The sequence below is a fragment of the Anastrepha obliqua genome, chromosome 1 (assembly GCF_027943255.1).
Source record: "Anastrepha obliqua isolate idAnaObli1 chromosome 1, idAnaObli1_1.0, whole genome shotgun sequence".
Lineage (NCBI taxonomy): Eukaryota > Metazoa > Arthropoda > Insecta > Diptera > Tephritidae > Anastrepha > Anastrepha obliqua.
In genome coordinates this window covers 71,206,074-71,225,765 of record NC_072892.1, presented here as the reverse complement: position 1 = coordinate 71,225,765, position 19,692 = coordinate 71,206,074, and the positions used below count along the sequence as shown (strand labels likewise).

General features: G+C 38.8%; 1 protein-coding gene across 1 annotated transcript in view; it reads left to right on the top strand.

The window, feature by feature from the left end:
• The window catches only part of LOC129244733 (protein unc-79 homolog), a 62,827-nt gene that overhangs the window by 28,705 nt on the left and 14,430 nt on the right, over positions 1-19,692 (top strand). The window contains exons 16-26 of the mRNA XM_054882536.1: positions 423-485; positions 6,723-6,831; positions 9,578-9,795; positions 9,933-10,081; positions 10,250-10,983; positions 11,041-11,916; positions 16,665-16,932; positions 17,013-17,649; positions 17,710-17,805; positions 17,881-19,170; positions 19,241-19,419. Of these exons, the coding sequence (XP_054738511.1) occupies positions 423-485; positions 6,723-6,831; positions 9,578-9,795; positions 9,933-10,081; positions 10,250-10,983; positions 11,041-11,916; positions 16,665-16,932; positions 17,013-17,649; positions 17,710-17,805; positions 17,881-19,170; positions 19,241-19,419 (4,619 nt within the window). The remainder of the gene's footprint in view (positions 1-422; positions 486-6,722; positions 6,832-9,577; positions 9,796-9,932; positions 10,082-10,249; positions 10,984-11,040; positions 11,917-16,664; positions 16,933-17,012; positions 17,650-17,709; positions 17,806-17,880; positions 19,171-19,240; positions 19,420-19,692) is intronic.

Sequence of the window (19,692 nt, the reverse complement as noted above, 5' to 3'; positions counted from 1 at the left end):
AATGAATCTTGTGTTTGACGTTTGTTGTTTGTCAGTTCATGTGAAATTGTTTTACATCCGAGTTTTTAAGGCAGAAGCTGAAATTATTGAGTTACAGTATTGTTAAAAAGCTACATATCATACATATAAACCGTTATATAAACGGTATCAGAGTTTATTCAAAAACGTAAATATTTATTTGTTAATTTTTATTTTGGTTAGCAGCAGTTAAGATAATACAAATACAAATATGCCTACTTAATCGTTTGAGGTTCACAAATATACTAAATAATATATTTTTTATTTAAATGAGTTTCATTTATTTATTTTTTAATTTCAATGCTAACTCTCCGCTTTAACTAAAAGCTCACCAAAAAATTTAAAAAGTAAATGCATACATACATATATTTTAAACTTATTTTATTTCATATACTTTTTTATAGAATAACGATAATGGGCGTTCAGTTGGTAGTATTGAATTGAGAAAAGTTCACGCCACAGACGAGGTACTTTGTGCATACGAAAATGCGATACAAAAAAATCGATACGATAGTTCAAAAATATATTTGTTTGCCAAATTATCATTACGGATAATTATAATTACTTGATTGTTTATAAATATCGTTTATTCGTTTGAGTACATACATATATTTTTATTCATTTATTTGATATAAAACATATTTCAGTTTTTGATTTTTCTTTTATTTTTATTGCTGTTGTTGTAAAGTGATAAAGGATCTTGCCTATCTGAAATCCAATATAAATATTATCAAATAAGTTTGTTTTATTCTATGTTAAATGTATATATAAATCTATGTATGTATGTACATAGTTATATACGCGAATTACTTGAATGAATAGAAATACAATGTATAAATAAATATACAAAAATATTTGTTTTTAAGACTCACACTAAATAGTTTGTCTACAAAATGTCTACTAACTACTTCAGCTAAAAGTCCCTTAAGGCTTTTTTGTTGCGGCTAAAATTAAGTTTGAGTTTACTTTTTAATTTAATTTCTTTATTATTTCTTCTAATATGAAAATAGTCTAGATTTAGATCTTTAATTGTGTGTTTTTCTATATTAAAGCGTAGAACAAAATTGCACAATAATAAATTGAAGCCTGCAAACAACATAGAATGGCCATTTGTGAATGTATTTCCTCATTAATAATCAAATACGTACAGTATGAACCCCTATAGGCGAGCGCTTTAGGTGCCGGTGCTTTGCCCTGCTGAAAGGATGTGGGATAAGCATTTCTTCCCACACGCAACAAACAAAATTCTATATTTGATATGTTTGAGAAGAGACGCGCTCACTAGAGCTGGTCGCAAGGAGAGATTTTACTATATATTATAGTGCGTTTACATGCAGAATACATTATAAGTGTTAAAACATATTTCACCCCACTGAATCAGTATACGAACTCAGGAATTGTATATCAAGCCAGAATTTGGAGAAAATGGAGGTGAAAATTATGAAAATAATTTTATTATTGTATTATTTACAAAAGCACGTACTGGGCATACCGAATGGGCCATCACCGCTGTAAATATGCTCATCTTGAAATTTCGTAGATATTCGTAGATATTTGGCAAAAAAATGGCAAAATTTCACAAATGGAGGTATGGAAAAGCTTGCGCAAGCCTTGGGGACCCTCTTTCGGAATTCGGAAGTTTCCGTTTGATGTGCATTTGCATGCCAGAAATTTCTTTGATGTTATGAAGCCGACTCTACTCTCAAGAATGAGCACTGCACGCAACTGGTCCATGACTTCGTGATTCTCCAAGTTAATACCAATCGTAATATTTGAAATGGAGCAAATTGCCATCCAGCGCGTAGAACTATAACTTTGAAGAAGTTAGCCTCGTTCCAACAATATTCGGATCAACGTTACCGAAAGTGCTTGGATCTATAGATGGTCAAGAACTGCCAACTCAGCAAGGCTTCCAATTAGATGCGATTGATGGCATTCGGGTTACACTAATCGACAAAAATTAACTTTTAATTTGTCAGATGCATTTTTTTGGTATTATTTACTTTACTTTTACTCCCTAAGATGGAGAGCAGGTGCAGAAAAAATTATTTTCCCTTATTTTTGGGAAATAAGCAATCACATGCATCTTCAACCTTGTAAGATTCTTTACGCATGTCATACACCATATATGAGATGCCCAGTCCTTATCTTGATGAGCCACAGAGAAACCAAAAGCCAATTCAGTGAAATTTCGTCGCTGTCTTTTAAAAGTCAGCTCACCACTTCCTTTGCATGATGCGATACGGCAAATGATACATCACAACAAATTGCAACAATTTACTGAAGTTGTTTTCCGAATTTCTTACCTCAATTCAACACTTTGAATTGTTTTATTTGCCTTGAACAATCGAGTTTTTCTGAGCTTTGTGTGGAAACAGCGAAAAAAGGCCTCTGCATTTGGTCTTCGTGACCATTCGTCAAAAAATTTAGGCACGTAGCTCAAAAATCACTGTTTCCACTAGATTTAAATCAGTGCAACTTCTGGTTTTCAGTAGGAGATATTCAACGTGAATCGTTGCGCACACTGAAGTCTATGTACTTCGAAGGGCGAGTTTAACAGCCCTATTCTTTACAAATATCACTGTTGAATGGAATCTAAATTTTTGGATTTTTCTTGTTACAATTTTTTGTGATTTCCTTTTTAAAAAGCTCTCTCAAGGAAAAAGCTTATAACTTCACCACAACGGTAAATGTTTCTTTTTCTTGTGCCATATCCAAATTAAATAAATATGTGAAGAATCGTAGAATAAACGGAATAGAAGGTATCATATTTGGGTGTCAAGCTGTTCCAGTTGCTGAATTACCTTCTGACAAAGTTGTGGTACAACGAAAATTTTCGACAAACGCACTTTCCATGTCTTTAGAGCCTTCCTCATTCCCCATCTTTCTCTCCTCAGACTCACATGTATTTATCATTTCCCTTTATTTGCTTTGTTTTTCAAGATCTGTTTGTGTTTGTGATCTGCTGGTATGGTACCCACAGGTTTTCTCTCAATTAAAATGCATTGAGCTTTAATCTTTCGTGCAAATAACAAATAAATCTCATATGTGAGCGCGGGAAATTCCGTTGCCGGGTAAAAATAGAGTGCGGGCGCCGTGGCTAAATGGTTTGGTGCGCGACTACCATTAGTAGGGGAAAGTTTTTTCTAATAGCAGTCGCCCCTCGATAGGCAATGGCAAACCTCCGAGTGTATTTCTGCCACGAAAAAGCTCCTCATAAAAAATATGAGCCGTTCGGAGGCGGCGTAAAACTGAAGATGCCTTCATTTATGACAAAGTATGATATCAAGACCTACACCGCAAATGGAGCTCAGACAAACACTCAAAAAGGGTGAAAGCGCCAGTTATACATCGGGTGTTTTTAAGAACTTGAGAACCTAAAATGATAATGCAAAACAGAAATATTGTTGGAACGAAATTTATTTTTTGTAAAGCTGGTAAAAAATTTCATGGCAATATAATATCCGGCATATGTCCGCCGCGGTTACGAGTTACATGGTCCATTCGATCAGTCCAATTTTTTACTCCTTTTTTCTGTTTCAGTACCTAAACTCACCTTAGTTTTTATGACGTAGTTTTTATTTCATTACCATTTTAGGTAGCGGAGCTGCACCTTCTGACCTTTTTACCTTTTCCCAAGAACGTAAATGAAAGATAAGAGACTGTAATTCCCGGTCAAGAAATTTCACAACTCAAAAAAACGAATTGGTTGTGAATTGATTCTAATTGTTTCTTTTTTCTTGGGAGTGACGCTTTCCTCCCTTCTTGTGTTGGAAAAACTTGCACTTGTTGTTTGGATATACTGAATCGGACATGATAAGCCTTATGCTGAATAATATTTGCACATGAAAGAGGTTTTAAGAGATCTACTTAGCAATGATTTTATAAAACACATTGAAATTTCTTTGTTGTAGAAATAATTTTATTTAAGAAAAGCAAATTAAAAAAAAAATTAACACATACGGAAGTGAAAAGTAAAAATAGTAGCTTTATAATAATGCAAGCGCGCTTTTATTGCAAATTTATATATTTTCTTTTTGTAAAAAAATGTATATACTTGAGAAGATCTGTGACACAATTAGCAATTAATTAACTAGAGATTTAATCATCTCAATGAAGCAGTTTTTGTTCACAACAATATTTTCAAATTTTAACTTAGCTATTCCTATTGATTTTAAGTATTTTCATATAAGTTTTCACCTCAATTTTTATTATTCGCAATTACAATAAATTTTTTTCATTTCCAACCTATTTTTCTGAAGTAAATATTTTTCACTGTCTCAAAGTACTTTGTATGTGTGTGAAATTCTGAAATGAAAAAAAAAATTAATTGTAAAATATTAAACCATTTTTAAACAAATTTAAAATTATATAAATACCCTAATTATTGCATATACATACTTTAAATTTTCATTTATACGTCTTAATTTTTCTTAAACAATTATTACTCAATATAAATGTTAGCATGTCTAATGGAGAATTTTTCACTGTACAGCACCGCCAACCAATATAATCAAAAATAATAGTTTACGCGCTCAAATCAAACTGATGCACACATTTTTCATTTACGTTGTGTTAAAATACTCGTACATATGTAGTGATGGTCAAAATAATAGCAGTGCGACATGTTAAAAAGTGTATACCTATTTAACCATTTATGGTATTTATTTCTTTATAAAGGGTGTTTTTTTAGAGGTTAGGTTTTCAAGTTGGCACTACTTTTTTCGTAGATGGTCTTTTTGACAGCTGTCACTTGATTTATGCTCAGTTTGGTTTGCCATTTCATAATGAATAGACTTACACCTGAACAACGTTTGCAAATCGTGCAAATTTATTACGAAAATAATGGTTCGGTTCGCGCGACGCATCGAAGAAAATTTTGTTCAGCGATGAAGCTCACTTTTGGTTGAATGGGTATGTCAATAAGCAAAATTGTCGCACTTGGAGTGAACATAATCCACAAGCCATTGCTGAGACGCCGTTACATCCTCAAAAAGTCACTGTTTGGTGTGCTCTATGGGCAGAGGGAATCATTGGTCCACATTTTTTTAAAAATGAAGCCGGCCATAATGTTACAGTCAATGGAGAGCGCTATAGAGCCATGATTAATGACTTTTTCGTGCCTGAATTGGACGATGTTGATGTGGACGACCTTTGGTTCCAACAAGACGGCGCTACATGCCATACAGCCAACGCAACAATCGATTTATTGAAGGAAACTTTTGGTGAGCGCATTATCTCGCGCCGTGGACCTGTGGCGTGGCCTCCAAGATCGTGCGATATAACACCGCTGGACTATTTCTTGTGGGGCTATGTGAAGTCGCTTGTCTACGCAGATAAGCCCGAGACGATTGACGTCTTGGAAGAGAATATTCGGCGCGTTATTGCTGACATACGGCCCCAATAGCTGCAAAAAGTGGGCCTCTCAGCTGGAATTTATTCGAGCCAGCCGCGGCGGCCACTTACCCGAAATCATTTTTAAAACATAATGGCAAACCCTTATCTTTATAATAAAGCTAAATTCTTGGCCATAACATTAAATTATATACGTTTTATTTCATCTTGAAAACCTAACCTCTAAAAAAAACACCCTTTACAAGTATAGTTCATACTCGTATACCCGATCACCCGTTTCACCCGAGCTAATGTGAGAAAACAGGATTTCGGGTTGCGCGATGTCTAAAAATTCAGCCTACACGCCTACAGCCTGCACGCCTCCAATGTTTTACGACCCGCGGACCGAACAGAGATTCCGGCGGCTTACAGAAGTTTCAAGATCGGGACGTTTTCCTGCAAAAGCAAAGGCGGTAATCTGATGGCTAACATTTTTTGGATTTACATGTTGGCAACGGCGTACACGCTGTAAAAACATTAACATGGTGCTGCGAATAAAGATCCATCAGATTCCCTAGCTAGGTCATGCCATCCGAATGGATACAAACGCTCCAGTTCTGAAAGTATTCGATGCGGTACCAGCTGGTGGTAGTAGCGGAAAAGGAAAGCCTCCTTTACGTTGAGAACATCAAGTGGAGAAGGAAGGAAGATTTGGCTTGACTTGGTGCGTCCAACTGGCGCCGATCAACACGAAAAATAAACGACTGGCGCGTTTTGTTAAGCTCGGCCAAAATCGCTTACGCGGTTATCGCGTCAATCAATAAGCAGAAGAAGATTAATCATACAAATTACAACAACCATATAACAAAAAAGTTGCAATGTTTTCAAACATTTTTTAAAAATATTCATCAAAATTTCAAAAAAAACTTAAGGAAATAAATAAATGGCCAAAACTTTGTAATATATCGCGCTTTTATTTTGACCGCCTCTGTAAATATATGTATATTTTACTGCGAATTTATTTAATTGTATCATTAAGATGTCGTCTAAATGTTTAACTGCAAGACATGTCACATTTATTTGTCACTATACTTACATACATATGTACATATATACTTGTACACACAAATGTACGCCTAAGTGCTCCTACTTTTACAGCCAACTGTAGCAAACATTCATAACGCCTCAACTGCACTAGCGTGAAAAAACATGTTTGTTTTGTTAAATTTTTTCTGTGATATATAAATATAAAACATAAAATTAAAATAATTGTAAATATTTTTGTATATGTAAATTCATCAGCCTCTCTTAAATAAGAAAAAAAATTACCTTCCAACTGTATTATTTTCTTTTCGAAATTAATAATTTAGATTATGACCGCAACAGTGGAAACGGTTTCCGAACAATTGGACTTAGCTTCCATCTTGCCTGCGGATAGAGCTATAGCACGCTCTATAACGCTCTCCGATGCGGATGTAGGTGAGTTCTTACCTTGAATACGCTCATGCACACTTCCAAACCAATACACAAGCACTAAGCCACACATGAAGAGAGAAGAGAGATAGAAAGAGAGACTTGGGAATTTTCCCAAGAATTTTGAATGTAATAAGTAAATTAGTGGTTGGAGCCTTTCTACTTGAGAGATGCTAACGATAAGATAAAGAAGCTACTTAATGCAAATGCGAGGGCCCACGTATGACTCAAACGAAAATGCAAAAAACAGAAGAGTCAAAGTATAGTAAAGTGTTAAAATAGCGAACTTTTGTAAATAGCAATCAAAATTAAAGTTATATTATAGTAAACATAGGAAGATAAAAAGAATTTGTTAGTTAACAAAAACTTTAAAAAAATCTCTAAAATAACGGCAACTCAACAAATAGTTCTGTCACTGATGACCTAGTAGCGGAACTTCGTTATATTTTCAACCATGGAAAGAAAAATAGAGGTTTTAGCCTACCCAACACATCCGTATAAGCATAGACGATGATTCTTCCAAAGATGCACAACGAAGGCAAAGGAATCCAAGTTCAGAAGGAACTGTTATGAATAACTTGTGCAAGTCCGCATAAAAGTGTGGCAGCTCGAGAAGTCCTTTGGTCTCGGCTTAGCGGCCGTCAACGGCTTTAGAGCCCCTTAAGAAGAAGATAGCTTAGTCGGAGGTTTGCTATAAATTATTAAGATACCTGTAAAAAAAAAACTAATTGATAAAACTGTGCTGAACATGCTGAAGAGACAAAGCTGTCGAAATAACAGAAAGCGTAAAAGACAAAAGAAAAACACGGGGCAGTTACAACGTGGTGCTAGAAATACTAAGCCAAATGGGTCAAACGAGAATATTAAATACAAATTTAGTTTGAGAAATCAGTAGTAAAGACATTTAAGGCGCTACAGAAGAAATAACGCACCATCTACCGAGAATATAATGGATTTCTTAAGACTGTCTAATAGAAGCGTGACCGCCATGACTATATGACCAATTCGATGCTAACTGTATTGTACGGGCTTGTAATATTTATTATAACAGTTTTTGCCTAACTACTGCCCAAACATTTTCAATAGCGTTGGAATCAGGCGACTGTGAAGGCCTTTCTATATTTTAATCTCATTTTGTTGTTATGACTCTATAAACCTTTCGCTTCTATGCTTGGGGTCGTTAGTTGACTAGTTCTTCCAGACATCTTCGCAGCTGACGGTAATAAAGCTTTTTGGTAAATTTTATTCATCAAAACATAATTCAAATTGGCGGTGAAGGCAAATAAACGGCCAAATCCAAACATTAACCTTAACTGGATGCTTAACAGTTCGTTGAAGTTGTCAATCATCAGCAGTACACCATAACCCGCGCATGCAACTATTCGCCCAAAAGGAAGATTAATCATTTGAATATTTCGATTGCTCAATTCCGTTTTAAGTTTGCCTTAGCCATGCAAATTTCTTTCGATTGTGTGATAATGAGAGCACCGGTTTTTTTTTTTTCAAAGTGCTGCTGCAAGTAAACATCCTTGAATCATGTATTTGGGTACATTAACACCAATTTTCCTGAAAATTGCTTCAGCTTCACCCAACGATAATTTCGGGTTTGTCACAAACAAATTTATGATCAATTAATCTTCTTATCTTGCTTTGGAAAGGTATTTTTTTAGGCGTCGTCGGAGAGTCGTCTTTTTAACTTCGGTATACCATTGCACTTGTTTATTTATGAACTTCGCCTTTTTGAAATATTTTGCAGCAGATGCAATTGACGTTTTTGGACCTGTAGGATGTTTAGATAGAACACTTCTTTAAATCGTTTTTCATACGCGAAACTCATTTTGTAAAAACATCGTACGCTTTCTAAATTTTTGACAAAACCAGCATATTGCACCAGTATTACGAAACGGATACGCCTACTTAGCAGCATTTAAATTTTTGTTATAATCTAAGTTTGTTATAATCACGTTTCCATTAGACAGACTGTTTATAACTAGTTGACGTTTATAAACTTTTTTGTTACGCTTATTTGTGTTATGAGTTTGATGTTTTCTCCACAAATGTTCTACAGCAGAAGGTTTCTTATGAGGAGCTTTTATATAGCTGAAATACACTCGAAAGTTTGCCATTGCCTGTCGAGGGTGGCCACTTTTTTTCTATCATTTTCTATCATTTGGTGTTTCATTATCGAAAATATCATTATCTGGAACGAGGCATAGATCTATAAATCCGACTTTCAAATGAACCAATAAGAATGGGGATGCGCTTCTCAGACGAGCGAAAAGCCAAACAAACACGGAAATCGGTGCTGCCCCAATGTTTAAACAAAAGTTTTGCTAGGACTGGCCACCATACGACGTGGTGACGAGAACATTGGGTCGAATGGAAAATTTAGTCGTCCACTAAATTCCGAATGAGATTGAGAGAGCAACTATTGGAATCATATCTATAGGTATACGAAGTTGAGTTCATCGCTAACTCACCGGGAAATTAGCAGATTGTATTTTCAAAGATTAAAATGGATTAAAGAAATTGAATGCAGAGATTTATAACCTGCAGCTGAAAACTAAAAGAACTTTACACATTATCTATTAAGAGGCACAGCTTGGGATTCATACATACATATATACCTGTATATACCAGTTTCAATCCCTGAAACATACACATATCAATGCAACAGCTTTTATAACTCTCGACAAAAGCGTAAGGTATTACCTTTTTAATCATAATTTTCCCTTTTTGACTACCATCGCAGGTAGCGCCAATGTGAGTGTAACCAAGGCCTCGGTGATTGGGGAAAATGGCGGAGCAAATGGCAGCACTGCCGGTGGAGCAGGTGAAAATGGCAGCGTATCCGACGATGAGGAAGACGAAGAAGATGGCGAAGATTTTTGGCACACATCGGTTGGTAAATTCAAGTTTACTTTGGAACAATTGCCGCAAACTCTACAATATATCCATCAACTATTGACGGTAAGTGGAAAAATAAAACTGCACGTGGAAGGAAAAGGTATTCTTCTACTTTCAAGATAATATAGCCAAACGATTTTTTTTATTTAAAACTTTTAATCAGAAATTTTTAAATTCGATTATTTTTCTGGCTGTTTCAGGAAATCCCTACCATAAAAAAACCCGAAATTCTCTATTATATCCTCCAATGTCTGAATGTAATGGCACTGCATGGCGACGCTCTGGCTAAAGCAGCACGTGAGCATCGTGGTTTTTTCATATGGTGCCAGGAAAATCTGCTGATTCGGAAGTGAGTTTTAAATATGCTTATTAAATTTCAAATTAATCCATCCTATTCTGAGATTAGTAGCTGTCTTGTTGTCTTTCCATTTACCAATATATTCTATTTTTTCCCTTCTTTTCCCCTTCTTTTCCCCTTCTTCTCCTCCCATCTTGCGTTTTCTACTATTTTTTTCAGTCTTTGGGAGCTTTGCAATGCCGAGCATTCGCATATCTGTCAGGCTGGCGTACCACTCTTACTCCATTGCATTACCCTCCCATTGGGTTCGGATGTATTTTGGCGTGTCGTGCAGGAGGCCTTTCACGACACCGATTGGCGTGTACGATTCACAGCAGTAGAGCGAGTTACCGTAATTACACGTTTCATGGACTCGACCCCATTGCGCACCGAAGTCGGACTGCAGACGGCGCTCGCTACGGCATTTTGTCATCTGATCGCCAGCATGGACGACATCAATGTGTATGTGGCGCAGCGGGCGACGCTGTATATTGGCACCATACATGACACGGCAATTCGGTCACTCCTCTTCTGCTTGGAATCGCAATTCGATTTATTCATTGTCGATCGTCCCGTAGTTTTGCAATCTGTCTATCAGCTCCACAATTCACTTTCGGATCGAAGAATTCTTACGTGGGAATTCTTTTTGAATCGCTTCGATACGCTCTTTGTGGAGGCGCAAATTAATTTGGAAAAATGTGGCGATATTTCGTATTTGCGGGACTTACGTAACTCCGAGAATGGCAGTGAAGCGCTCTCATCTAAGATATTAAAAGCGCGCGAGGCTCTGAGTCAATCAGATACCAGCGGCAGCATGGCCAAGACTCTGAGCGCCTCGTTTGGCACCAAGTGGCCATACAAACGCACAATGTCTGCACCTGCGAGCATGATACCGCGACAGGATTCCAAATTTGGTGAGTCTCAATTTAGTAATTTTGCGAAATCTATAAAGTTGATAAAATTCTTTGTAGTGCCCGAAAAAGAGAAGATCTACAGCCGGCAAATATCAGCGCCCATACTAAAGCGGAAGACGTCACGTTTCGGTTTGGGTCAGTTTTTAGGCTCTAGTGGCAACCATGCCAATGTTACTAGTCATAGTTATGCAAGCTCCAGTCATCCACCCACACAACACACCCGTGGCGGACACAACCACTCTCACCCATATGCTCATCCACACTCCTCACATGCAACAACATCGTCCAAACACTATTCCTCTACTATAGCTTCCACCACGCAGCCATGTCCCGTACATAATCCCTGCACCACCAACACCACCACAACTACTACATCTATTTCCCACAGCCATTTCTTCTTCTCTTCCAATTCACCTTCCACATCCACCAACACATTTACCACTCATTTTGCGCATTTTACTAGTAGTAATGCACTTCCACCAACATCACAACCACAATCAGTAGCTACATTCTCAACGTTAGCCTCCTCCGCATCTCATAGTCAGAGTCATCAGTATTTAGTGCATTGCGTAGCGCCTACACCTAATCAAACATTCATAGCACACAGTCCAATGCCGACGTTGCGTGAAGCTGAGCCGCCGCAATCGAGCATGCATATATTGTCAACACAAAAATCGTCGCTACCACCACACCAGTCGCATCACGCCTCCTATCATTCACACTTCCAGAAACACCCCTCCGCACCCAATCTCTTACCACCACCATCGGTTACAGCGATGCCTAGTCCCAGTCCCGCAACTTCAACCAATCCGCTGCTCCATTGCACCTGCGATGGTGGCGGTCCAGGTGGTGCTGGTATTGGTGGTAGTGGCAGCGGCAGCGGCGGCGGTGGCGGTGGTGCCTCCAGTAATGCGCCTGCATCGGCACACCAAGGTAGGTTGTAGTGCATGCCTACATCTCCCTTACCCCAAAAGACGGCCCAAACCAACTGTGTGTCAGTGATATGATTGTTTTTCTCTTTCTAATTGGCATTTTTTCGTTGGACTGAGTTTTCCTGATTTTGATTGGAAAATGTATTTTCAGTTTCGTATAAAACTAAATATAAATTTATGTATGCATATTGAGTCGTTCATAACATTACAAGTATATTGATCTAAGAAAATTTAGTTTTTATTTCGCTATGTTGTGCATTACAAGTTAGAAAAAAGCTCACCAAGGGCATACTTTTTTTTTAAATACGTTTCAATATGTTTCAATAAATTATGATTTATTAGAAATATCATTACAATTGCAGACTGTAACTTCTTGTAAATAATTGTCTCGGCTGCTACAGAAAGCCCACCTTACCAACTAAAATGGTTTTCACTTTCTCGATTGCTTCGGTTCGCTTCACAGCGGTCAAATAATATCTCTAAAATAACAGATTACAAGTTTTTCGAACTTACTGCGCAAAATATCGATTGTTAGACAACATCTGTGGTACAAAGAGCCATCTTGCTGATCCAAAGCTCGCCCACATTCAGTTCTTTTGTGTGTTGTTTGTGTGTTGCCCTCTCCACGTTTTCGCCGAAGGAAGCCAAAACTGCCGCCACTTCAAAAACGACACCAAAACAGTCAAGCCCTCAGTATGTATTATTCACGACTACGGTTTTACGTTGCCGGAACTATCCGGATTTATAACCGATCAAGGACTGTCACTCCAGCAACATTTGTGGGGAATTGTTATAATGTTTTTGATATTATAACAATAACGAATACGCATTGGTCCTCCCAAATTCGGTACTTTTTCTTTGCTGGCTGAGACAAAAATACACCACGTCGGGAAAATCAGCTAAAAAATCATGCAGAAAACTATGTCGAAACCGATGATAATTTAACTAAAATTTCATTGTTAATTGAACTCTATAAGCGAAGAAGTCGAAATGTATTTATAGAAATTTCGTACCAGGCTAGTGAGGTTAGTGTAGAGTCGTTGAGATATGCAACGATGCATTATCTTAAGCAAACATCATACCACTCTAGAAGTAGATATTTACGTTGTTCAAACGTAAAATGATTCTGTTGGCATCACACAATATAATTTGCGCGTGCACCCTTTTGAGGGTTTGGGCGAGCTCCTCTTCCTATTTGTGGTGTGCGTCTTGATATTGTTCCACAAATGGAGGAACCTACAGTTTCAGGCCGACTCCGAGGGGCGACCGCTATTAAAAAAAAACGTTTTCTTCATTTTGGTCTTTCACCGAGATCGAACCTACGGTGGTAGTCACGAATGGTAGTCACGCACCAACCCATTCGGCTACGGCGGTCGCGAGTTAGCTATTAGTGTAACTTTCAAGAAGGGGTCCATGGCATAGAAATTTGTGGCAGAGAATGGCGAAGAGGTACTTCTCCGAAGGGCATCTGAATTTTGTTAGGCAGCCTCAATAGCCTTTAAGCACCGCTTTGCTGGGCTGGCTACCAGAGCATGAAGGTCACGACGGAAACGAATAGCCTAGCGAAATTAATCTTCAAAGAACCATTTTGGCTTACCAAAACCCACATAAAGAATGTTATGGGAAGACACGAAATTCTTACGACACCTGGTGGAAAGTTCAGGGCAGACGCAGCCAAAACAATTTATCCTTCCTTCTAAAAGAACATCAAGTAGGCTCCTAAACCTAGATAGAAAGGGCTTACGAACTCTCACTACATAGATTTTATAAGCGGCATTGTAGTATTATTTATTATTTCAAGAAACTAAGCCAAGTAAAAACAAAAGCACATCCTCTGCGAATGTACAGCTCTTGCAAGTAGAAGGTGGTGCGACTCTAAATTCATAGGTGGTATGAAACAAAAAGCCTGAGGAATTGCTCAAAATCAGTGTGGAAATAACATTTGATTTAAAAAGAAAACAGCCGATGGTCCACACTTAAGTTTCTCGAATGCAGAAAAATTAATACTATTAATTTAAAAATAATACTATTACTTTTCACTAAAGAAGGCATCTTCTAACTAGGTTTTATGAACGACCAAGTACAGAACTACATAGTAATATGTATACATGATTTCACACTCACTGATTTGCTATCTCCCTCTGTTTTCTGCATTTTCCATTTTCTCTTCCGTTGTACCTTCTTCTGGCTTGAGAATGACTTTTATTGATGTCTTTGCGCATTTTTGTCATATATTTACATATTTCTGTTTTAATTGCATGTTACTTACGTATACTCGTATAGGTGTACCTTTTTACCTTTTTCTTGGCAGAAATGCATTCTGAGATTTGCCATTGCCTGTCGAGGAGGGACCGCTATTAGAAAAGCTTATTCTACCATTTGGTGTTTCTTGCTCAGAAATTCGAGCCTCGGCACTTCGGAATGATAGTCACGCACCAATCCATACTGCTACGGCGACTGCCATGCCATATTTCATTAACATCAGCTATGTTTACCCAGTTTGGATGTGCCACTTTATAAGTCATTGGATACAAGGTATTAAACTACTCAGTTTATAATTTTGCATAATAAGTAAAAACAAAAAACCCGATTGGGATCAATTATGCGCTAATTGGGAAACAACTAGACCCGCTCATTATCACAAACCTTTAAGGCAATTTTTCATCAACTAAACTTTTCAAGTGATTGCTGTGGATGTGTAGTAGAAGTCCGAAGTGAGTGTTCAGTTCGATGAGAGCAGCTCATACTAGATGATTCTCTTCCAATCCTATCAAACACACAGGAGACCACTTTGACCGTTCATCCAGGCTTGCTAGACTGTTGAGCAGGCTCATCGCTAGTTGACGACGATTTTTTTGGGTTATTGTTCTCGTATGTGACCCATTTTAGTAAAGATTGGCTTGGCCACCTGCTCGAACTTCTCACCTTGACCGTAGTGATACTTGCCTTCATTTTGGAACGCAATAACACAACAGTCGACGCACTTACATATCGGCACCCACGTCACTGTTGACAGTTATAATTTTGAGGTTGTAAAAGACTTCGTGTATTTAGAAACCAACATTAGCACCGATAACAATGTCAGCTTTGAAATCCAACGTAGAATCTCTCTTGCCAACAAGTGCTACTTTGGCCTAAGTACGCAACTGAGCAGTAAAGTCCTCTCTCGACGAACAAAACTAACACTCTACAAGGCTCTCATCATGCCCGTCCTAACGTATGGCTTAGAAGCTTGGTCGATGACAACATCCGATGAAGCGACGCTTGGAGTGTTTGAGAAAAAGATTCTGCGTAAGATTTTTAGACTTTTGCACGTTGGCAACGGCGAATATCGCAGGCGATGGAACGGTATAAGCTGTATAAGCTTTACGACGACATAGACATAGCGCAGAGCATAAAGATCCAGGGGCCATGTTGGTTGGATCATGTCGTCCGAATGGATACAAACACTCCGGCTCTAAGGGTATTCGATACGGTACCAACAGGTGGTAGGAGAGGAAGAGAAAGGCCTCCTTTGCGTTGTAAAGATCGGGTGGACTTAACTTCACTTGGTGTGTCCAACTGGCGTCGATTAGCACGAAAAAGAAACGACTGGCGCGCTTTGTTAAACTTGGCCAAAATCGCGTCAGCGGTTATCCCACCAATTAAGAAGAAGAGAAATAACACACAAATGGCTTCACCAAACACAAAACTTTTAAAGAACTTTTTTTTTAAAGCATACTGTCACGTATAGTATGACCCAATGCATTGTATAAAATGAGAGATATGGCTAACTAAAGAAATCTAGCGTAAAATGGTCAGAACTTTTTACTTCGCCAATAAGTAATACTATGATGTCTTGATTAAATATATATGTGATGTTTTTCTTTCTGAGAGTTTCAAAGCCTGAGCTACCTAGAATAGCAGAAATTGTCTAGTGACAATGTCCACATTTTAGGTTCTTTATTTCTCATTGCACTGGAGACACAATAGTACAAATATAACTTGATAAACCTATCAATGGGTCTTATTTCTAAAATATTAACTGGATGCTGCCATGACTGGAGTAAATGAATGCTCCTGAACACTACTTACTAAATTATTAGTCCAGGGATATTCGCTATTACTTCTTTCGAATTTCAGGCCTTTATTCCCTTTTAGTATTGGTATTGGTATAGGCCCCCATCTCACTTATTCGTTACCTCCTTCATAGTTTTGTTTTCAAATATACATATATAATATATCATATATGTTTATGTGTACGTATTTCATTCGTTTGAGCAATCATCAAGCACTGAGCATTAAATGCATGTCGAATATCTTGGTGTTCCAAAATGTATTAGTCAGTGTTTCATTTCATCTTCATCTCACACTTAGAAGCATTTTGTATAAAAATTTTTTTTCCGTATCATATTCATATTCATTCACAACTAAGTAATAAAGTAATGAGCTTTCCCAACTCAAAACGTTTCTTGATTGAATTGTTCGGTGTTTTGAGTTGGGAACGTATGACTATCCACCAGATTTCCTATTCCCAAAAGCGCCAAATCTGTGTATACTTCTGTACTGGTATGTATGTCTTTAAGCTTGCCTATACTAGAATTTTTTATCCGACCAAAATGGATATCTGTAAACACATATAACTCAAACATAGATGTTTAAATGTATTACTAAAAAGTGTTGTAAACATGTACATTTCTCCAAAAATGAAGCTCAAAAAAGCCTTTAAAAGGAGTGAAATTTTCAAATCTGAAATTCATTACCACACAGATGGCCACATTCACTCATTAGGCGGCATCAATGACGACAACCTTATCGGTCTGCTGAGTCGCATTACCGAGCTGGAGGAGTCCGATCGTGAAACAATACATCTGCTCGTTTTTCTGCTGATGCAATTCATGTCACGCACCGATCAGGCATTTCCCTCTGAAGACAAACCTATATCCAAAACACAAAATATTGTGCTCAAACATTTGTTTTTGCTTTTGGGTCACAATCAAATCGATAAGACCTTCCACACAGCGCCAGAGAACCTGCGGTAGGACTAGTTAAACAAAGCAATACTAACTTAAACCCTAATTTACTTTTTCCTCCATTCCACTCTCATCATCCTTTCAGCGCTTCGGCAGTCTTCAACGCTTTTCTCGCAAATCTCCCGCAGGTGTTAGATCAAAACCATTTGATTGGCGGTCTCATTCTCCCTTCTATCATGCAGATCATATTGTATGCGCCTAACCCCAGTAATACCGCAGCCGATTGCTATCAGAATTTGGTCTTTAACTATTCACTTTGGTATTTGGAACAATATCCACGCCGTAATTGGATGTTAACTATTCTAGTGGTACTCTACAAGTATTCGTATACTCAACCTCCGCACAGCGCTTATGTCATTTCCGCAATGCGCATGGTTATGAACAGCCTGCGCAACCATTTCCATCAATGTCGTCGTATACCGACCACTACAATATTAGATATACAAGGTGCATCGCGTTCGCGCGACGTTAGTCAACCTTCATTGGGCACAGATCCTGATGAGAAAGATCCCAGTCCACCAGCTAGTCCAATGTTTCCTTCGGAAGGTACGAGTGCTGCTTCGAAGAGCAAAGGTCAAAATGTGGCTTTCACGCCAAAACTACAACATGCATTCCGCAAATATAATGACTCTAGTTTGGAAGCAGACGAAACAGAATCGGAATTGGTTGCGATACCGGAAAGTGATTTATCGGACAGCACCTTGCATGGAAGTAGTGCTCCGGTAAGTGAAACGGTGCGTGTTGAGAAGTTAAAGATGGAATCTAACTGGTTTAGTCAACAGGGTTCGTTTGATGATACTGTGCACTACGACGAAACTCCACTTTCAAAAGGAGATATACAGCGGTCACGAGCAATGCGCGCCATAGAATACGAAGAGGTAAGTAGACGTATGTCTGATTAGTTCGAATGATTAAAGTCATCCCTTTTTTATTTATCGTATTTATTTGAATAGAAAACCACCAAACCACACCATAAGTCCATGATTACCACCAAAACTGGTGACACCTACACCACAAAAATTCGAACTTCTGGAGCACAGGAAGCTGTGAGCACTACTGTCGTTACTACGCATGCGCGTCATAGTCTGCAAGAGGGCGTGCGCATGATCGTTACTCCACTTGTGGGCACCGATACTGCTGCCGAGACAGCCATTGTCAGTCCACCCGTTGATGTGCATCGCGCCATCACAGTACGTAATAAATCGCTTGAGAATGCCGCCGCCTCTACATCAAAAATGTTCGCCGCGATTGCCACAAATCATTTGAAAGCTTTGGGTGCACTCCAAGATATACAGACGAAGTCCAGCGATAGTAACTCAAAGTCTCTGACATCCAGCAATGGTAATCGCTCAACCAATAGCAGCACTGAGAGCTCGGACAAGCGGCAGCAGCAACAACAGCAGCCGTGTACTTCTCAGCAAACACAACAGCAGCATCAAGCCGCTATTTCCAAGAAACCCATTGGTCGACACAAAACCATCGTCGAATGCAGCGCTGGCACTTCGTCCTCCTCTACCGGTACCGATGACTCGCGCCTTAGTGCTAATCACAAAAAACCCACAGGAAAATCACTGAAGCGCTCGGATAAAGCTTATGGCTCACCTGATTCCCCACTCTCCAAAATGAGTGTCATGCCCAATCCAGTTGATGAAATGGATGCCACCAAGCTGCCTGCGCCAAAGAGTATAGCCGCACTTGAAATACCAACACCAGAACGCTTACTACCAATTGGTACACACGAATCCGTTGGCGGCTTAGTTGAACGCATGCGTGAAGGTCTCAATTTACCGGATATCAGTCATCTGAAGCAGGACAGTCTCGATGTGTCGGAGAGCACCAAAGACGATGTAACACCCAGCAGTCGCACCACATCACCTCGTCGCCTTATCAAACAGGTGGCACTTGAATCGCCACCAAATGCTGGCATCGCTGGTCAACAGGATCTACATTCTTCCATTTTGAAAAGCGTCACGCAAGAGGTGAGGTCGGCTACCAGCGCAGCAGCAACTACAAGCATAAGTGGTACGCACATTACGACCAAACCAGAAGCTCCAAAACGTCCACGACAAAAATTAGCACCCTTCAATGTCGACGCCAGCGCTATACCTGATGTGCGCTCACGTTTTGCTGGCGCGTGGCCACCGCCACCATATCAGCCACCGGAAGAGGTCGATGACGATGGGGAGGAGAGTAATGAAAATGGAAATGGACATAGCAGCGCTGCAGCCCAGCCGAATCGTGTGGTGAGTCGATTTGAGACGATTTTGTAGAGGTTTTTCCGAATGTGTAAATTTCGAATATTTTCTTTGGCAGAGCTCGCGCCGAGTTGGCGATTATACAGTATGTGACCGTTGCACCGATTGTGGTGCACTCATCGAGGAATACACCGATGAAGACATTGGCATATTAATTGTCATACTCGGAACATTTATACATCGCGAGCCAGCTATGGCAGCACCATTTCTGCCAGAGATACTCACGCTTACATCAAGGTAAATATATTTGAATTTATTTGAATTAGGAGTCTTATGGGTTCAACCCAAGAAATTTTGAAATAAGTTAGTAGAAGAGATAGCGCCGCATAACTAAAGCCCCTATCAAAAATCGTGTAAGGTGCAATAGCAAACTCAGTTGAAGTACCCTTCGTACCGTATTGTTATTCTGCATATCTGGTTTAGAAACGTGCGGACATTCTGACTCGATAACTAAATAAATATAAGACAAAAAATGGGCAAAATTTACGTGCCAAGGGCCTGGTACTAAAC